The sequence below is a fragment of the Hemiscyllium ocellatum genome, chromosome 5 (genome assembly GCF_020745735.1).
Source record: "Hemiscyllium ocellatum isolate sHemOce1 chromosome 5, sHemOce1.pat.X.cur, whole genome shotgun sequence".
NCBI classification, from domain to species: Eukaryota; Metazoa; Chordata; class Chondrichthyes; order Orectolobiformes; family Hemiscylliidae; genus Hemiscyllium; species Hemiscyllium ocellatum.
In genome coordinates, this window is record NC_083405.1 from 16,637,863 (window position 1) to 16,656,962 (window position 19,100).

At 38.9% G+C, this 19,100-nt stretch overlaps 1 protein-coding gene across 5 annotated transcripts in view; it reads right to left on the minus strand.

Annotated features, from left to right (window-relative positions):
• Window positions 1–19,100, minus strand: part of LOC132815624 (triple functional domain protein) — a 547,994-nt gene that overhangs the window by 50,471 nt on the left and 478,423 nt on the right. For 4 of the 5 annotated variants that reach the window (XM_060824568.1, XM_060824569.1, XM_060824567.1 and 1 more), the window contains 9 exons: window positions 15,520–15,589; window positions 14,893–14,982; window positions 13,594–13,686; window positions 13,278–13,328; window positions 9,352–9,429; window positions 8,548–8,739; window positions 6,444–6,624; window positions 4,379–5,112; window positions 259–506 (listed from right to left, as the gene is read on the minus strand). In XM_060824568.1, coding sequence (XP_060680551.1) covers window positions 259–506; window positions 4,379–5,112; window positions 6,444–6,624; window positions 8,548–8,739; window positions 9,352–9,429; window positions 13,278–13,328; window positions 13,594–13,686; window positions 14,893–14,982; window positions 15,520–15,589 — 1,737 coding nt within the window. Of the gene's footprint in view, window positions 1–258; window positions 507–4,378; window positions 5,113–6,443; window positions 6,625–8,547; window positions 8,740–9,351; window positions 9,430–13,277; window positions 13,329–13,593; window positions 13,687–14,892; window positions 14,983–15,519; window positions 15,590–19,100 lie in introns of those variants that run through there. The other variant, XM_060824570.1, reaches the window with a different exon arrangement.

Consider the following 19,100-nt stretch of genomic DNA (forward strand, 5'->3'; position numbering starts at 1 on the left):
TACTGGCTGTCAAAGACATGTGTAACAGGTATAGCCACTTAGATCAGTTATCAGAAGGCTGTCAGGATCCATGCAGCTAAAACTCAGCCAAGCGAGGCAGGAGAAAATTGAGATAGAGAAAATAATTCCTGTCCACTTGTCATCACATGCAAAGAAGTGAGAGAAGAGAGAACGTTTGCATGATTTGAAAGAAATTGTTTTAAAAGATTGACCATTTATAGAGTTAAGCAACCAAACTATGAATGAAAACGGACTAACTTTAATGTTCCTTCAGGGTTGTCTGGGATTATAATAGTTGTGTGACCTAGTACATAGCCAGGAATCCATCCCTCAGCTGCAGGGCATTGGTCAGTGGCTGCTCGAAACACCAAAAACATGTTCTGTTGGTTGCTGGCCAGGATTTGCACCACCTCGCCCTGGCATACATTGATCTCATCCTCTTTCACTGCAGTATAATCATATGTTACCAGCATGGTGGAGATATTACTGCTGCTGCTACTTTCACTCTACAGGGGAGGAAAAAAACAAGGTTGCAAAAATAAAATGTGCTTCTGAAACAATTCACATAGCAATGCATTAAATTGGTAATTTAAATATGGCTCACTGACTTAATTTCATAATGAAGTTTCCTTCCCTCCCTCCGTCAATTAAAAAGTAACTTGAAACATGAACCTAAATTTATTGTTTTCAACACTTCAAATAACACAATACTCTTTTTATTATGACTTAAACAAATACACAGATACAACAAACTGACAAATAAAACATTAAGAATGGCCACAGCACATTGCAAAATCTCTAACATATATTATAATATTGTTTATTGTTAAACCTATACTTTAAGAAAACAAAACTGCCAATTCACGGTTTGAGATAAAACTGACATTAATGTTCTTTCTTCCTTTCCTCCTTTTGAAACGTTGACTCTGCTGAAATAAGATTCCAATTCGTAAACACTCGAGTTACTTAGTACAAGTGACCAGAATGTGTGGATGAACCTGGAAGGGTACTCAACTATAAGGAGCATCACAGCTAAACTCATACAAGTTCACTGCCAGCAAGAATTGGTGGACAGTGATCAGGAGTTGGAAAATTGACATACAGGTACATTGGAAGTCAATTGTACTGCCTTTTACTGCTGCATTAGTCAAGATCAGTTAACTTAGTACAGACTGCTGTGATCTTCCTGATTTGAATAGGTCCAGGCTACTGGGAGAATACCTTAAAATAGAACAACTTCCCTCCATATGAATCAAATAACTTATGAAAAAGTGATGAGTAGCCCTTAGTTTAGCAAAAGCAGGACAGTTCCAAAAAGATTTAAAACATGAACAACTTAATGTTTCATAAACAAGGCCTGCCAATTTCAAATGCAACACTGCTCCATAAATTTGTAGTTGGAACAGAATGTGGAGACGTGGCTTGAAATTCATTCCTATCTAGTACTAATATATTTTGAAATTCAATAGCTGGTTTCATTTAAAAACTGGAAATTCTGTAAATACTAAGCAGGTTTGTCAGCATCTGTGGAGAAAAAAAGAGCAAATGACTCAGGTTGCTAATCTTCTACTGGATAAGTTAAAGAGATGTGACAGGTTTGAAGCAAGTTCAGAGGCAATGAAAGGAACAAGTATTGAACAAGATGTTTGGGTGAAAGGCAAGAGTGATTAAATGACATTTGGATTTTGGTGCAAGGTGAAAGGAAACGGGAATAGGATAAGCAAAGAGACAAATATAGGTCGAGAAGAAAACTAATGGGAAAAGCAGAAATATTATATGCCATTGGAGATAAGGGAACAGGGTAGAGGGTATGATCCAAAATTGTGGAACTCAACATTGAATATGGAAGACTGCAAGGTGACTAATCAGAAGGTGAAGTGCTGTTTCTCAAGGATCATATCTTGATTTGACCCATAATGGCCTTCAAGACTCAATGTGGAGTTCAATAAATTAAGATCATGCACAACCTGTGGTCACCTTTTTTGTCTTTAGATGAAGTAATGAAGTGATTTGTGATTATCCTGGTTTTCCCATTCACCAGGCTTCCCCAGGCTTCCCTTTTAACATTTTACCCTTCCCACATTGTCTCCGTACTTGCTCAAACCTGTTAAATCATCAACTTTTCTAGTTCTCACTAATGGTCATCAGCTGAAGAATGTCTCTCCACAGTTGCTGTTGTTTGTGCTAAGCATTTCTGGCATTTAAAATTCTATTTCAGTGTTTCAGTACACATAAAATTTTGCTTTTGTAATAGCTTGTTTCAAAAGTTTAGATTAGATTAGACTTACAGTGTGGAAACAGGCCCTTCGGCCCAACAAGTCCACACCGACCCGCCGAAGCGCAACCCACCCATACCCCTACATTTACCCCTTACCTAACACTATGGGCAATTTAGCTTGGCCAATTCACCTGACCCGCACATCTTTGTGACTGTGGGAGGAAACCGGAGCACCCGGAGGAAACCCACGCAGACACGGGGAGAACGTGCAAACTCCACACAGTCAGTCGCCTGAGTCGGGAATCGAACCCGGGTCTACAGGCGCTGTGAGGCAGCAGTGCTAACCACTGTGCCACCGTGCCGCCCTTCAGTTCTCCTGTAAGTTTAAGACTAATGGTGTATTAATAATAATTGAAGAATATTTAGCGGCATCTGATACAGAGAAAGTTAGACTATGCTTGGAGAGGAAGCAAATAATTCAGCTACAAATCACATATTGCCTGCCAATTGCCAGTTGCAATCTGCACCAAAGCCTGCGGAACTACCTTTCATTAGGTAACCGCTAGAAACTGAAGAAAATGGAATAGGATGATTTACACTCCACTTTTATCTCTTTCTATGCCAGAATTGTTTCACCATTGCTAATCATGTATGCTTTTCTGCATCATTCCCCAGTAACACAGCTGCCATTTACATCATCCATGTCGGTGATATAATATATTAATTCAATGTTCTGCATTTTTGCACTGCCTGGAGGAGAACAGAAACGTGTCATTTTATTAAAACTAATTCTCAAACCAGAGAAATACCTGCATCGAATTTTCTATGCTTGAAGTCAGACAATTATCACTAAAACATCCATGTATAATAAATAACCTTTTAAAGGTCATCAAAGTGACATCTAGCTTTTGACCAGAGTGGTTCAGAATCTCACTCCCACCTAACATGATAACTCATCACCACGAGTACTCTGCACATTTTAATTGTGGATTACATAAGACCATTTTTGACATACAAAATACAACAAGAATCATTTTTTTTTGACACAACTGGTACAAAGTTGCTCCCTTAATTGAGACAGGAAAAACATACAAATTGAAACAAAGAAGAGGAGAAAAAGAAAGTTAAGGACTAGAACATAGAAAGTGGAACAGCAGAATGTCATGTGTACATATTATTTTAGCATCTGCTTAGGCAGCAAAAAGCACATGCTTTCAAGCAAATTGGATCAATACAGTGGAACTTAACAACCTATCCAAAATGCTGTGCTTGAAAACTGAGGGACATGCAATGCATAGTGAGCATGCAAGAGTTTAAAAGAAATAAACTAGGCTAATTGTATGTAACAATATTTTTGTGAGTTTGTTACACTGTTCAGGGAAACATTTTCACTCTGATTATTTGCATTATATTTAATACAATTATTTCAAAGCAAACAAATTTTGGGAAATGAAACAAACTTTGGAAAGACATTTGGTAAAATTGCTTTTTCTTTGGAAGGGAATACTATCTCCCAAACCATAAGGTAAAGCATTACAAATTTACAAGATATTGAGAAACAAAATATACTTGTGAAGAATTTCATGATCAATAAAGTTAAAATTAATTTGTGACGGTCAGTGCATTTAAACCTTCAGATGTTATGGCACCCTTAAGCAGTTTCAATGTCTTACATTGTAAGCTGGACAGCTTCTTGAACAGAGGATTCCATATGTCAGCTGCAGAAACTGGCTGAACAAGATAAGGGATGATGCATTGAATCAGCAACTGGCAATTAAAACAAAGTTGCAACTAGCAAATTTAAAGAAGCGTGACCAGTCCAGAGAAATGCCCCATTAATATATGTGGTAAGCTGGTCTCTAAGGGAAAAGGGTAAAGATGCAGTTTTTTTTGCCAAAAGTCAGCTGTTATTTTGCCTTCTGCAAGGCAGTTGCAGGAGCAGTGGTTAGTAGATGTTTAGGCTGATAAGTTTTTTAAAAAGATCTTGACAGGTAGACAGTCACAGCGATGAGTAGTTAGGCAAGTTTTTAAGTTTCAGAACAGAGCAGTTTACTTTTGCAGAGCCAGGAGGAATTAGTACGGAGAGTGATACTGACGCACAGAAGGAGAGCGTGGGAAGGTTTTAGAGGAGCTCACAGGACAGACTTGCTCCGCTCTTACCCCGTTGCTCTGGGTTGAATGCACCGATTGCTCGCTGGTCGAGGAGCACGTGCTCATACGATCAGTGTCCTTGCTGTGCGTGGAGTGGCGGTGGACCTGGCGCTGCAGGGAGTCCATGTCCCCTGGAAAGGTGAAGGAACCAGGGCGGCTGGCAGGTGAAGCTGGGTGTGAGCTCCAAAAGGAGCCCTTGAGAACAGGACTGCTGGGAGGGAAGGGTTCTTTGTTGAAGGGAGAGGAAGGGAAGGTTGTAGACAGCGGAGAACTCAAGGGTGATGTAGTGCCTGGCCGTTGCTTTCCTATTGTTAGAGTGCCCACACTCCCTCTTGGTGACCGGTTCTCTTCTAGACTACCTCGTAATTCCTTTAGGCTTCCATCTCCTGTGTTGTTGAGTGGTCCTAATGTTTTCCTGGGACTGTCAAGGACTTTTTTCCTAGGAATCTGTTCCAAGTCCCTTTCGTTGCCTTCTCGTTCCAGGTGCCTGTCAGATTGACTGGAGCCAGAATCTAAGGTGCTGTTGAGTGTCGTCAGGGTAGGGTTGCGAGCGGACATACCTGTCAATCTGTCTACCTCTGTTTGGGCCGAGGCCCCAGAGGAGACCAGGACTGGGGAATGGTGCCGGATGGGTTGGGGGATCCGAGATGGTCTGGAACGGCTTGTACTGATCATTCCACTACAGCTATTAGGTCCACTAGGGCCAACATGGTTCCTCTGGTACTCAATTGGAGATGTCAAAGCTGAAGCCAAAAAAAAAGTTAATTAGACAAATTATACATTATATGGTTGGAATTAAAAAATCTAGATTAAAAAAAGGTTGAGATGAATGGGAAGTGGGGATTAGAACAGCTCTCTCAAGGATCATTTATACTCAGTAATTTTCAAATATTTCCAAATCATTTGAATGTATGCTTTTGTGAGTTTAATATGATAAATTTTGTTTCATGGATTGCACAAATAATTCAATCTTACAGGTAAAATTTGGTGATGTATTACTATTTTTCTAGTAGTTCAAATTTTTGAGCACTGCCTCTGGAAAAGGGTTAATTATTAATTACCTTCCTTCTTAAAACAATACTATGCATGATAAGAATGGTATAGCAAATTTCCATAGGGAACTGTTATAATATAACAAAAGCACAATTAGTTTAAGTTTGATTCCATTTGCTGACCTAGTTAAAAATCAATTGTGGGCTCCAGTAAGCTGATAGTGATCAAAACTTCAATAGGAACACAGCTAAATCTGATACATCACAGCCCATTTTCTATAGTTCTGGTACAAAATTGTTCTAATTCATGTTAGTTATTGAACAGAAGATGCTTAATGTCTATATTGAGAAGTTACTGTATTTTCAAATGCTTAGGAATTTAAAAGTAGCTAATCCTTGTGAATCCATGGAGTGATGGAATGCAAGTTTGATCCTTAGCCCTATGAAAATCCTAATTTTATTCACGTTTCTTTGGGGCCATTATGGACAGAGGCTAAGTAGGTCCAACTGAAAGGAATGATAATAATTGGTAAATTACTTCCTTATTTCTTGGGAACATCTCATTGGAACTAACACACTAAGGCCTGTCTGTCTCTAGTTCATGATTACTCAATTTTTTTGGAAAAACAGTACTGGTTAATAGGGTTGGGTGCGTGTGGAATTAAGACTGAAACCACTTTTGTTAGTTTTAACTTTAGAAATGGTGTTTTACCAAGGCCTTAAATATTCTAACTTATTAACACTTACAAAAAAAAGTAAAAATATTTTGCCTGCATACAATTTTATATAGTAAATTTATACAAATAATGTTGCTGAAAAAGCAAATTTAAATAGAAATTGTAATTATCATTATTTTTATAGAAATCTCAGGGCAAAGGAAGAGAGAAGAGCCGTCTGTAATTTCCAAGACAGCCCAATTGAAAACGATTTAATGTGGTATTGATTGTACTAGCTTGACTACTGTTCATGGCTCACAATTGAAGTTATGCCATTAACTAATGTAAATGCCTGAATGACTAATAGGGAAGATGAACAGCGAGATTCTATTTAATGCATTTGTTCAAAAAAAACCCTCAAAATACCATTTAAAAAGTTGCGCTGGTTTTCCAGAATTTGGTTGATTTCATAGATCCACATTTGGCGTACTGTAGGATTTGATGCTTGCAGAACATAGATTTCTACACCGCCTTCAGCTGATCGTGAGGTAAGTGCAAATTTACATGGATCATTCTCCACATTCTCTTCCAGGCCAAGGCAACTCACCTGAAACATAAATCAATAAACCATTGGGTATTAGATCATTTGAATTCTAAATCCGAACATTCAAAATTAGATTAGATTACTTACAGTGTGGAAACAGGCCCTTCAGCCCAACAAGTCCACACCGAACCGCCAAAGCGCAACCCACCCATACCCCTACATATACCCCTTACTTAACACTATGGGCAATTTAGCGTGGCCAATTCACCTGACCCGCACATCTTTGGACTGTGGGAGGAAACCGGAGCACCCGGAGGAAACCCACACAGACACGGGGAGAACGTGCAAACTCCACACAGTCAGTCGCCTGAGGCGGGAATTGAACCCAGGTCTCTGGTGCTGTGAGGCAGCAGTGCTAACCACTGTGCCGCCCAAAATGACAGATCCTCTATATAAGAATGGTATATTACTTGTGTGCTTCATGACATATTGCAAAATTGCTATCCTAGAGCATGATTTTCTGTCTATTAAAATTAATGGATAGAGAATGGAGTTTTACTCCATAACATAACAGCAAAATGCTCTTGGTCTGTCAACAAGCAGTAGGCTTGAAGAACACAGCAAGCCAGGCAGCATCAGGAGGTGGAGAAGTCAACAAATTGGGTGCAACCCTTCTTCAAGTCCTGTTGTTTACCCTAACAGATGGTGCTTCAAACCAAAGGCTTGACAGGTCTTTTGAAAAACTGGTATAGTCAAGGGGACATGACCAGCTCTCTAGCTGTGTAGTTCAATTCAGTTTGGGAGTGAGGTGAGTAAGAGTAACAGGGGAAACTGGAAGCCTTCTCTCTGTCCTTCCGATTTCGAACTGTAAGTTGCCTCTGCCACTGTTTACTGTTTGTGCTAAGGGATGTATGTATTGGGACTGTTGCAAGCATCTTTGGAACAGCATCATTAAGTTGGGTTTGGATAGGAGAAGTTAACCAGTATTCTGTTTTCTGTGTTTCATTCCTTAAGTTTGTAGATAAATTTTGTTTGTTTAAAACCTGGCAGTTGACCCAGCTGATTCACTCTAGGAATATCCACTATCCACCCAGCTAAGCAAGTAGCAAGGTTACAGTCTAGGCTACCTGCTTAAAAATGTTTTGAGGAGTCTGGCCTAGTCCATGACAGTGTAGATTGATTTGTTTTCTGATTTATTTTGCCCTACGATAAATGTCTCATCTTTTCAGCCTACTAGGGTCAAAAATTCGAGAAATTTTGAGAATGACACTTGATTATACCATAATGATTCACCAACACCTTGCTCTTGGCCACCAGGAGAAGGTGGCAGCAAGGAATGCAATTGCTGAAAAAGTCCAGCCTTGCCCTCCAAAACATCTCCTGTGCCCATCTCTTGCAAGGAAAACCCCACCCTACTTATCTGCACTCTGGGGACTCCTCCATCATTGCTGTGATGCTGCAGGCAGCAATTCTAGCAGTGACCACCACACCTAATGATACTGTTGACACAGACAATGCTGCCACCTGATTGAATGGCAGCTGCACAAAGTGGCATCTCTACTTTTACAGGCAGGGAAGCCCTGACATCAGCCATTAACTGCCTGAATGCTACTTCATTAAAGTCTAGAATTCAGATGTAATGGGGCTGCCTTGGCTTTCCAGCCATCCACAGCAATTAAATATGAACCAGTATCTTATTGCTGATGAAATTACATATTTCACAGGGAAGCAGATCTGTGGCTGGATTGTACATCATACATCTATGATAACTGATATTTTTGATGATACTACTGCAGATTTAGCTACTCAAATGGGATCCAAACATCTTTATAAAGTTAAAAGTCAGGCATTAATTGAGGTATAAGAAAACTATTAATATATTAAATTTGCCAAAATTATATGAAGTAATTAATTATTCCTTGAGTATTTATATTAGAAGATTTACTTGAATTCTGTAAGAAACTTTTAGATTGATCTCGACATTACCTTGACACTGTTTTTAAATAAGTAGCCAGGCATGGAGAAGCCTTTTTTCTTATCTAAAGGCTCACTAAATATTGCAATCTGTTCAAAAAGGAAGACTCTCCGCTCTTTACTGCGTGAAAGAAGTCCAGCATCCTGATCTGCAACAAAGAATGTGTCCTGGAGAAGCAATCTTCCTTGGGCTACAATTTTGCCCTGAAAATAGAGGAAGAAACATCACCCACTTTTTCATTTCCATATGAGGATTCAGTAAGTCTAACACAAAATATTAAAAATACATTTAATCATTTATGTCCATACAAATCAGAGAAAGAGTGTAGTTAAAAGGGACTCTGCCATATATAATTTGAATGACTATGAGTAGCCCTCCTCTTCTATGTTGAGATCACAGACCCATTTGTAAACCACACCCTTTCTTTTTATAAAAAGGAGAAATTCTCATTCATACTGCGACTCTCCATTAGGTACTTTGTAAGTTGAAACTTGTAAAAAAACATTCTGGCAGCTTGGGGTTAGGTTACAAACCTGTTTTGAGCATGGTTGCACACATTACTCACATTGTTGTGAAGTACCCAAGATGCTGAAAATATCATACATTTACAAAATAACAAGCATTTAAACATATCAAAAAAAAACCAGATAAATTTATAATACTTTTGACTTGTGCTATTTCGCTTTGGAAAATGGAATGACACATGTTGAACCGAACCTCCTCAGATTTAGAAAATGAAGCTGAGCTATTGTAAAATAACAGAGGAGGCTTTCCTGAAACAGACCAAATGAAGGAAATCAAACTGTCAGAATTACATCGAATCCTTGTAGCCGTCCAACATTCATCATATCGTTGCATCGCTTTGGTACAACACACATGACCTCCACAGCTTTCTATAAGTAGAAGACAAAGGAAAGAAATTATCAGCTTTAATAGTCTTAGGTTTATCCATTTTAAGGATTTAAAAATATCTAAAACTTTAATGTCATTCTTTCATGTGTATCTCTCTTAGCTGTATTATTTTGATTGTTGCAAGCACATGACAAGAAGCTAAAGAACCTTGTGATGTAAGATCACAGTGGCTTACAAGTTCAAAAACATACTGACTACAGACATTTTTCCTCTCCTTCTCTTAGTACAGCCCCATTTTCCAACTTTTCCCTTTCAACCACGCAGAATTTAGTGCAACAAGTGAGGAGATGGAATCAATGTAATCTATGCACTACACTTGAAAGTACTGTGTTGTGAACTGGATACAAAGATGCTTTAAGGAGATCTTGAGAGGCTAAATGAGTGGATAAAAATTTGGTAGGTGGAACACAATATGGATAAATGTGAAGTTATCTACTTTGGTGGCTCAGTGGTTAGCACTACTGCTTCACAGCACCAGTGACCCGGGTTCAATTCCACTCTGGGGCAACTGTCTGTGTGGATTTTACTCATTCTCCTCATGTCTGCCTAGGCTTCCTCTGGGTGCTCTGGTTTCCTCCCATTTTTCAAAGATGTGCAGGTCAGGTGGATTGGGTTGGTCATGCTAAATTAGCCAATCATGTACAGTGTTGTGCAAGCTAGGTGGATTAACCAAGGGAAATGCAAGGTGGATCTGGGAGGGATGCTTTTCCTAGAGTCAGTGTGAACTTGAATGGCTGCTTCCCCATTGTAGAGATTCTATGAAAGAGCCTTCGGGACCACACCTAGGGTATTGTGTGTAGTTTTGATCTTACCTATGGACTAAAATACTTGAAGTGTAGGAAGCACAATGAAGATTCATGAAACTAATTCCTGGGATGGAGGGATTGTCATATATGGAAAGATTAAACAGCCAGGGCTTGCATGGTTTAGAACTTAGAAGAATGAGAAGCAATCTTATCTAAACAGAGAAAATTCTTCCAGCGATCTAAGTGTAGATGTAGGGAGGATGTTTAGCTTGGTTGGACTGGGCAAAGTTGGGGTGGGGTGAGTGGTTAGAACTGGTTAGTCACAATAAGAAGATGATTGATTAGGACTGACAGAAGAAAGGGTTTCTTCACTCAGAGGGTGGTGAATCTTTGCAATTTTCTGTGCTAGTGAACTGTGAGGGCCTAGGAGTTGAGTTCATTCGAGATTGAGATCAATAGATTTCTACACATTAAAAATATCAAAATGGATATAATGCAGGAAAACAGTGATGAAGCAGAAGATCAGTGATGATCTAATTGATGGTGGAATAAAATTAAAAGGCTGAATAGCTTACTCCTGCTTCTTATGCTATTACAGGATCCCACCCTCATACTAGATAGCCTCATGGCTTCACATTTAACTGGAAGACAAGAGTGAGAGATAAACCCCTACAGTGAATTCAGAGTGGCCTGGTCCATTTTAATTTCCGGGTCACATTTAAATAAGGTAACACTGTCTCCCACCTGAGAAAAGAATAGTAACATCAGGGTTCGTTAGTGACAATGGAAATTGTGACACAAAACAAGGAGATTCCAGCCCATGTCCTCCCCATCAGAATTCAACTGATTGTGTAAAACTCAGACCTATCACTTCATAGAACACAGTTGCAATACTAGTCCTTTGTTCTGTTTTACAAGCAAAATATTTTCATGATAAATAGAAATGGACATGTTGTGGTTCTGCTCACCGAGCTGGAAGTTTTTGCTGCAAACGTTTCGTTCCCTGGCTAGGGAACATCATCAGTGCTGTTGGAGCCTCGTGTGAAGCGTCACACAAGGCTCCAACAGCACTGATGATGTTCCCTAGCCAGGGAACGAAACGTTTGCAGCAAAAACTTCCAGCTCGGCGAGCAGAACCACAACAACGGATACCCGAGCTACAAATCTTCAATCAGATTTTAAAGAAATGGACATGCCATCTCAAAATATTTATTTGCCTTGTTTTACTCAATATGCAATCTCAAGATGTGAAATTTACTTATCAAAGCCATATATTGAATTAATATAAGAACATAAGAACTAAGAGCAAGAGTAGCCAATCAGCTCCTGAGTCTGCTCTTCCATTTGCTACCACCATGGCTGATCTCATGTTGGTCTCAATTGCATGTTCCTTCCCTCTCTACATAACCCTTCAACCAATTACTAAATAAAAATCTATGTCTCCTTAAAGTTTCTCAACGTTCCTGCATCCACCATACTCTAGGATAGTGGATACACAGATTCACAACCAACGTTTCCTTATCTGTTTTAAACCTGCTACTCCTTATCCTAAAACTATGACCACGCATTCTAGATTACCCAACATGAGGACACTTTGAGGAACTGGGTGACTGTTTCACAGAACATCTATGATCTGACTGCAAAAAAGATCCTAATCTTCCAGTTGCTTCTCACTTCAACACACCACCTGTTTCCTGGCCAACATCTCTGCATCAGGTTTGCTCCAGTACTCCAGCAAAGCTTAGTGTAAGCTGGAAGAACAGTATCTCCTTTTCCGCTTGGGAACACTTACAGCCTTCTAGACTCAATATATAGTTCACCAGTTTTAGGACTTCAACCCCTACCCCCAAACCCCACACACCAGGTCTTGTTATCACATGGTCTGCTATTACACTCATCCCACTGTTAGCCACTAATGGTCCCCATTAGCTGTTATTAATTCTCTTAGAATGACCATTATTCACTCCTTTGTTTGTCGAACTGTTCTTCTTTGTCTTTTGGCTTTATTTCCACCTATTGTTTACTCCTTACTCTCTCCCTGCTTTCTATATTCTTATAAAAAGCAACTTTTTTCTAACTACCATCAGTTCTGAAGAAGGGTCACTGGACCCTAAACATTAACTCTCATTTCTCTCCACATGCTGCCAGACCCACTGAGATTTTCCAGCAATTCCTGGTTTTATATGAAGAAACATCCTTTCTATGTCTCCTTTGTCAATCTTCTTTTGGCAACTTATATACAAGGTCTCGTATGAGATCAATTATATCTACTCTCATTCTTCTAAACTCCAGAGAGAGCATAGGCCTGAACTGCTGAATCTCTCTTTACAAGACAAATCTCTCATCTCTGAAATCAATTTAGTGAAACTTCTCTGAACTGCCTCCATCATAGCTACATCATGTAGGGGAACCAAAATTGTATGCAATACTCCGGTGTGGACTCATGACTGCCTTGTACAGTTTCAGCAACAATTCCCTAGTTTTATACTTTATTTCTTCAGGAATAAATACCAAATTTCTATTTGTTTTCTTGTTGTATTTGCATGCTGTTTTTCTACGATTCGTGCACATGGGCACCCAGATCCCTTTGTACCTGAGCAGTCTAAAGTTTTTCACCATTTAGGTAATAAGTTGCTATATGTTCACAGATCATAAAAACAGTAACAAGCTAGGTTACTAGTAAATAAAATAGCATACCTTCTTGCAAGATGCAATTAATAAAATTAGACTTCAGACGTGCTGTGAAATAACTACTGAAAAATCTGCAGTACATTCTGACTGATCAAACATGAGTAGTCATCTTCAGAGGGAATACAAAATTGTGTCTTTCAAAAATATAACAGAACGTAAGAGATCACAATATTCTTAATTCCCAGTAACAAGACTTTTTTTTCTCTGATTACACCTCTGTGAATTGCCTTGGCAAGTCTTTCTATGTTAAAGGTGTGACATAAAATCTTGTTCTACATAGAGAATGTTGTCCTCTGGGTACAGCAGTTAAATATACTACCTAGCTTATAAAATGACAATGCTTTGATGATATGGGAAGTATTAATTTTGGCAATGATGTGTTGAGACAATACCTCCAGTTCTGTTGTGTCAACAGCAGCCTTTTTTGAGTATTTAAGAAAGTCCTGTGCATAGAGAGGATAAACAGAATTAGCCAAAACTTTCATTGTTAATCCAGAAATCTGATTTCAAATGACTGTCCTCTATAGTAATTAAAGCAAAAGGCAATTTGTTCTAACACCGCATGAACCGCTTTCTTCTCGTCATGAGAAGAATGCATAGGTTTTTGTTCATGATCATTGTCAAATAATTACTTGACTGCATTCTGAATATATTTTCCTTAATATACTACATAGTCTTTCAATTGCAAGTTTCCTAAGATGTACTAACCTTAAGCAGGAGCTGGTATTTCATTATCCGTTGTACTGGTTTTATTAGCAGGTCTGTCAGTTGTAATCGATGACCAAGTCGCTGTTTTATGTCCTTAAGGTGACATTAAAAAGTATGATTTAAAGCAGTTTTTTTTTCTAACATACATGTAATAGCAATGTCCTATTCTTCCCTACCTCAATTGCATTACATTAAGCAATATACATTCTGAATGATTATCTAGAGTTTTAAACATAATTGCAGATGTACAGTAAAGCAACGGTGGCACAGTGGTTAGCACTGCTGCCTCACAGCGCCTGTAGACCCGGGTTCAATTCCCGACTCAGGCGACTGACTGTGTGGAGTTTGCACGTTCTCCCCGTGTCTGCGTGGGTTTCCACCGGGTGCTCCGGTTTCCTCCCACAATCCAAAGATGTGCGGGTCAGGTGAATTGGCCAGGCTAAATTGCCCGTAGTGTTAGGTAAGGGGTAAATGTAGGGGTATGGATGGGTTGTGCTTCGGCGGGTCGGTGTGGACTTGTTGGGCCGAAGGGCCTGTTTCCACACTGTAAGTCTAATCTAATCAACCACAATCATGAAAATGTCAAAGATATAATAGTTGAAAGCATTTTGCAAATATCAGTCTATAATTCAAAACAATAGTAAAGTTTGCTTTGCATGAGACACTGGAGACAAAACCGCAACACCCGGTGGAATCAGTGGGGAAACATGGGTAAGAAAGGACAAGTGAGAACAATATAGGGAAACTCTGTACACTGAAGACAATGCAAAGTGATCATTTTTGTCTCAACATACAAGTCACAATATGTTGTAATGGAAAACCACAGAAGAAATAAAGAATGGTCCAAATCTTCTGGTCTTTAGCTTGCAGCAGATGTGATGTAATTTAGAGAATGCTTGTTAGGATTCAATGGAAGTCATGATACTAAGACCTTAAATTCAATTGCTTTTTGAAAGACTTGTACCTTTAAAAGCTTAGCTGAATGCAGAACCTACTGAAATAAAAAAGGGTCTATCAACCCTTCTTACACTAGGCATTCCTTCCCTGGAGAGGCTCTGTTGGTTGTTCAATGATTGAGCCAGGATCAGAAGGCCTATGAATCATAAAACGGCTGGGGCGCAAGCAGGATCAAGATGTTCAGTGTCAACCCTGATTGGACGATGTGGCTCACATTTACATACGCGCTTCAAATATTATATAAAAATGAGTTTGTTCAAGTTCTAGAAATATCAAATATTATTCATAAGGTTCAGTGGCATAGAATTTAATTAAAACTTAAAATATTTCCAAAGTTCTTACCTCAAAATAGGTGTCAATATATTCAGATACAATGTATTCAGATTTGGGCTTGTTTTGACAGTAAACTATATACATATGCAATCTTCTCTCCTTTGTGGTTTAGTGAAAAATAAAAATGATTGTAAGTAACAGCATCACTGAAGAAGTACATTTTTAAAAATTAACAATTAACAATCTTGCCTTAGCTATCCTAATAGGAGAAAATATTTTCAGCTTAGATTGCATGCTATCATCATGGCTTTTGCTGAAGTTCTAAGGAAACTGTCTGGTTGACATTATTATGCAAATATTCCCACAATGTGTTTGCCTGTTACATATTTTAGTGTGAGAGAAAGACAATGTATGATTGTAACTTCCACCTGCTAAGACCTGTGTCCATCTATCATAAAATATATTATGGCCTATTAGGGACACGTGTTTTGCCAGTACTAATGAATTGCATTTATGACATCAAGAAAGCTGAAGGAAACTTGTTTTTAAGAATGAATTTAGAATGTTTACTGAAAGCTGAAATTGGTTTACTGATGTTACTTTGGCAATATCGGATTTCTGCGTTTCAATTATCCATTCAAAATGGAAGGATGGGAAGAAAGAAAATGTTTTCTGTTTGCAGAAAATGCAACTTACATGTTTGACGAAGAGGGAAGCTAATTTATCAGGGTCCTCAAGGCACTTCTCCAGCTCACCGAGAAAAAAGCTAAAAATCAAAAAAAAAGGTAAACATCAATTACACCAGGTCATATTTTGTTTTTAAAATAACAGTGAGGCATCACCCTTATTTAATTGCAAATAGCACACCAACTTCATGGGAGGTGCAGATGTTGCCATCTTTGCCCTCTTGCATGGCTGACTGGTAATAAACGTTTCACTCACATTGTACCAATCCACACCTAACTTTGTGAAAATGCATTTCTCTGCCATTTAATTTGATGACTATTGTTTAGTCGCAATTAATACAAACCAAATTAATCATAGAAAATTAAAGCTTGCGATTTGAAGCAGCAAATATTCTTTCATGATTGATTATTGGGTTAGGCTGAAAATAATAGAAACTGATAAGAGGCTTTACAACAGGCTGTTATGGGAGTGGAATTACACTAGCTCATTCAGGTCTGCTAAGATTGCTGGAAATCAGTAACTGCTGTTTCTTCGAAATAAGTTCTACCCTTGGACAAACTATTCAGGATTTGTTACGTGCATGGAAACTTCCAAATAAGGCATATACAATACATGGCACAAAGACCTGTGTATAAAGATCCTGAGAAGATTCCTTTGTTCAACAGAACTTTGAAGAATAATACTGCAGGAGATACGCATGTTAGCAGGAGTGGGTAAAGACACTGAGAAGAGTTTCAGCTTGGCTAGCTGCTGAATCACCTGGTAATAATGTTTGGGATTAGTTACAGATCCCAGGGTAGTGAAAGACAGTGACTGAGGTACCTCCAGTAGTTAAAAACGTGTATCATTCATTTAAAAACTTAATAAATAAATGGACTTATCAAACTTAGTGTCCCTGCTGTACCTGTATATATCTATACACAGTTATCTCTCTGAGACAGACGATATGATGATTATTAATTACTCACAATGGCACTGAACATCGACCAGAAGTTGGGAGTATCACTTCTTAAAAGTGTTGGAGGAGTTTAAAGAATGGCAACTTTGATTCGTTTTCCAGTTTTCCCTTTAATTGCCATTGACAAAAGAGCAGAACTCCAAAAGAATGTAACATCAAGTCAATACTTGACCAGTGTGTGACATCAAGAGATCAGAGCAATATTAGATTTAAATGGACTCAGAAGGAAAACACTGTTGTTGGAAGCATACTTAACACAAAGCAAGATTGTTGTAGTCACTGGAGGTCACTCATCTCAGCTCAAGAACAACTCAGCAGACATTCCTAAGGGTAATTTCCTCAATCCTTACCTTCTCTCTACCTTAAGGTTATAGGTGGGAATATTCGCTGATGATTGTATAATATTCAGCTCCACTTGGGACTCTTCAGATACTGAAGCAGTCCAGGTCAAATGCAGCAAGACCTGAACAATATTCAGGCTTAGGTTGACAAGTAGCAAGTCACATTCATGTCACACCGGTGCCAAGCAATGACCATCTCCAACAAGTGAGAATTTAGCCATATCCCTTCGCATTCAAGTGACATGACCGTTAACAATTGAACTTTGACAGTAGCTTTGTTTAAAAAAAACGAGAACGAAGACAGATATTTTCTGTCTGGAACCAGCCCAAAAAGTAATGCACTTAATTACGGATCTAAGGGCACTGCAGATGAACTGACACCAAGTAGCTGCTATTCTCAGAACTGGCAGGTGGAGATCTGGCAGGTTAACAAAGGGAGATCTGGTGCTAAGCAGCCAACCATCAAGAATGTTGATTGAAAATGAAAAGAAACTGAAGATTTATTTTAAGTATCTGACTAGGTTTTCACAGGAAGGGTTACTGTTGTGAGTCCTGATCACAATGAAACAACAGAGGAAATATAATTTATGATCATTATTTTTCTATGCGTTAATTATTTCACTGAAGTTAAATAAATTGAACAAGTGCAGTGACTCATAACCAGTTGCTATGAACCATAAAGCAGAGACAAAAAAAAACTGAAGATGCTGGAATTCAAAATAGACAGGCAGGAGGCCAGAAGATCACAGCAAGCCAGGCAGCATCAACAGGTGAAGTCAACGTTTTGGGTGTAACCCTTCTTCAGGACTGGCCATGAACCATAAAGTATACATTCTATTCACACAAAAAGCATTGAACAAATGGAAAACTTCAGCTTGAAACCTAATATGCCTGAGATTTAGATATAAATTTAGTAAAGAATAATGGATGCTGATTTATGATTGGCAGATTAAAATGCCAATCATATTTCATTAGAGCATAAATGTTATGAACCCTCTGAATTGACACAGTAACAAATTTGAGATAAACATTTTTTAGATGTCAAAAAAGTGCAAAATAAGCTTATCTTACGTGTTTTGATAATGAAGTGACTTCCAAATAAAATTTACCAATGGCGGAGATAACAGGTTGAAGCAGCTGCTACTAAATAAACGACCGAATTGATGTTAAGTAATCGCTGAAAGCACATTACTAATAGCCATGTTGTCACAACATGATGGTTCCAATTCTGCATTAACAATAATGGTAAGGCTATCAGCGCACTCCCCTATTGAATAAAACAGATACTGACTTTTAGGGCTAACTTACACAAGGTATTGGATTAAATGCCAGCAGCTGAGAGAACTGTTTTGCAGCAATTAACAGGCAATTGGTCAGAACTGAAGCAAGATTTCTGTCTTTCTGAATCAAGAGATTCTGCCTTAGCAGCTGGCAAGTAGAAAGCTAAGAGGTCTTGAGAACTTCAGGACAGAGAAAAGCAATGCTGGATGTGGGTGAATATTTGAGGCCCTCACCTCGTGCTAGTTAGCAAGCCCCATGGGTGATAAAGGGCAATTTGCAGCATGAGGCTAAACTTTCGGGGGCAGGATCCTCTGGCAGGTCCAGGTGATTTGTCCTGCAATGGATAGTCCTCTCCTTTGGCCCCTGGTCCTCAGGCTCAACATATCAGGCTGCAACTTGGTTGTTAACCCTTGGTGGCAGTGCATCAGGCCTTTAATGTTCAGCCCTTCGGAGGGGGGATAGGGTTGGTGACTGATGCCATTTCTGCCATTGACAAAAATGTGTTCAGAGCAGGGATGAAGTCACAAGACACCAGGCTATAGTCGAGTACGTTTATTTGAAATCACAATCTTTCAGAGCACTGCTCCTTTTTCATTGCTCCAAAAGGTTGTGATTTCAAATAAATCTGTTGCAATATAACCTGGTGTTGTGAGACTTCTGACTTTGTCCAGCCCGGTCCAACACCAGCATCGCCACACTGAGAGCAGGGATAGCAAGGTAGGCAGTGGGAAGCCTGTTTGCTGAAGTTAATGAGTTAATACCACCTTCAAACCTGCCAGCAAGGGCAGAAATCAATAAGTTGCTTTATAATTCCCTGCTCTTTCAAAATACATTCCTGTAGTAGTAAATCACCAACGCAGCTTTTAAACTCATGAAAGACAGCAGTTTTCCTACTGTGACCAAAACAATATGTCAGAAAGTTAGCTTATGTCCAATTAAATGCAAGTGAATTATGAATGGCACAGTCAATTAGATTAGATTCCCTACAGTATGGAAACAGGCCCTTCGGT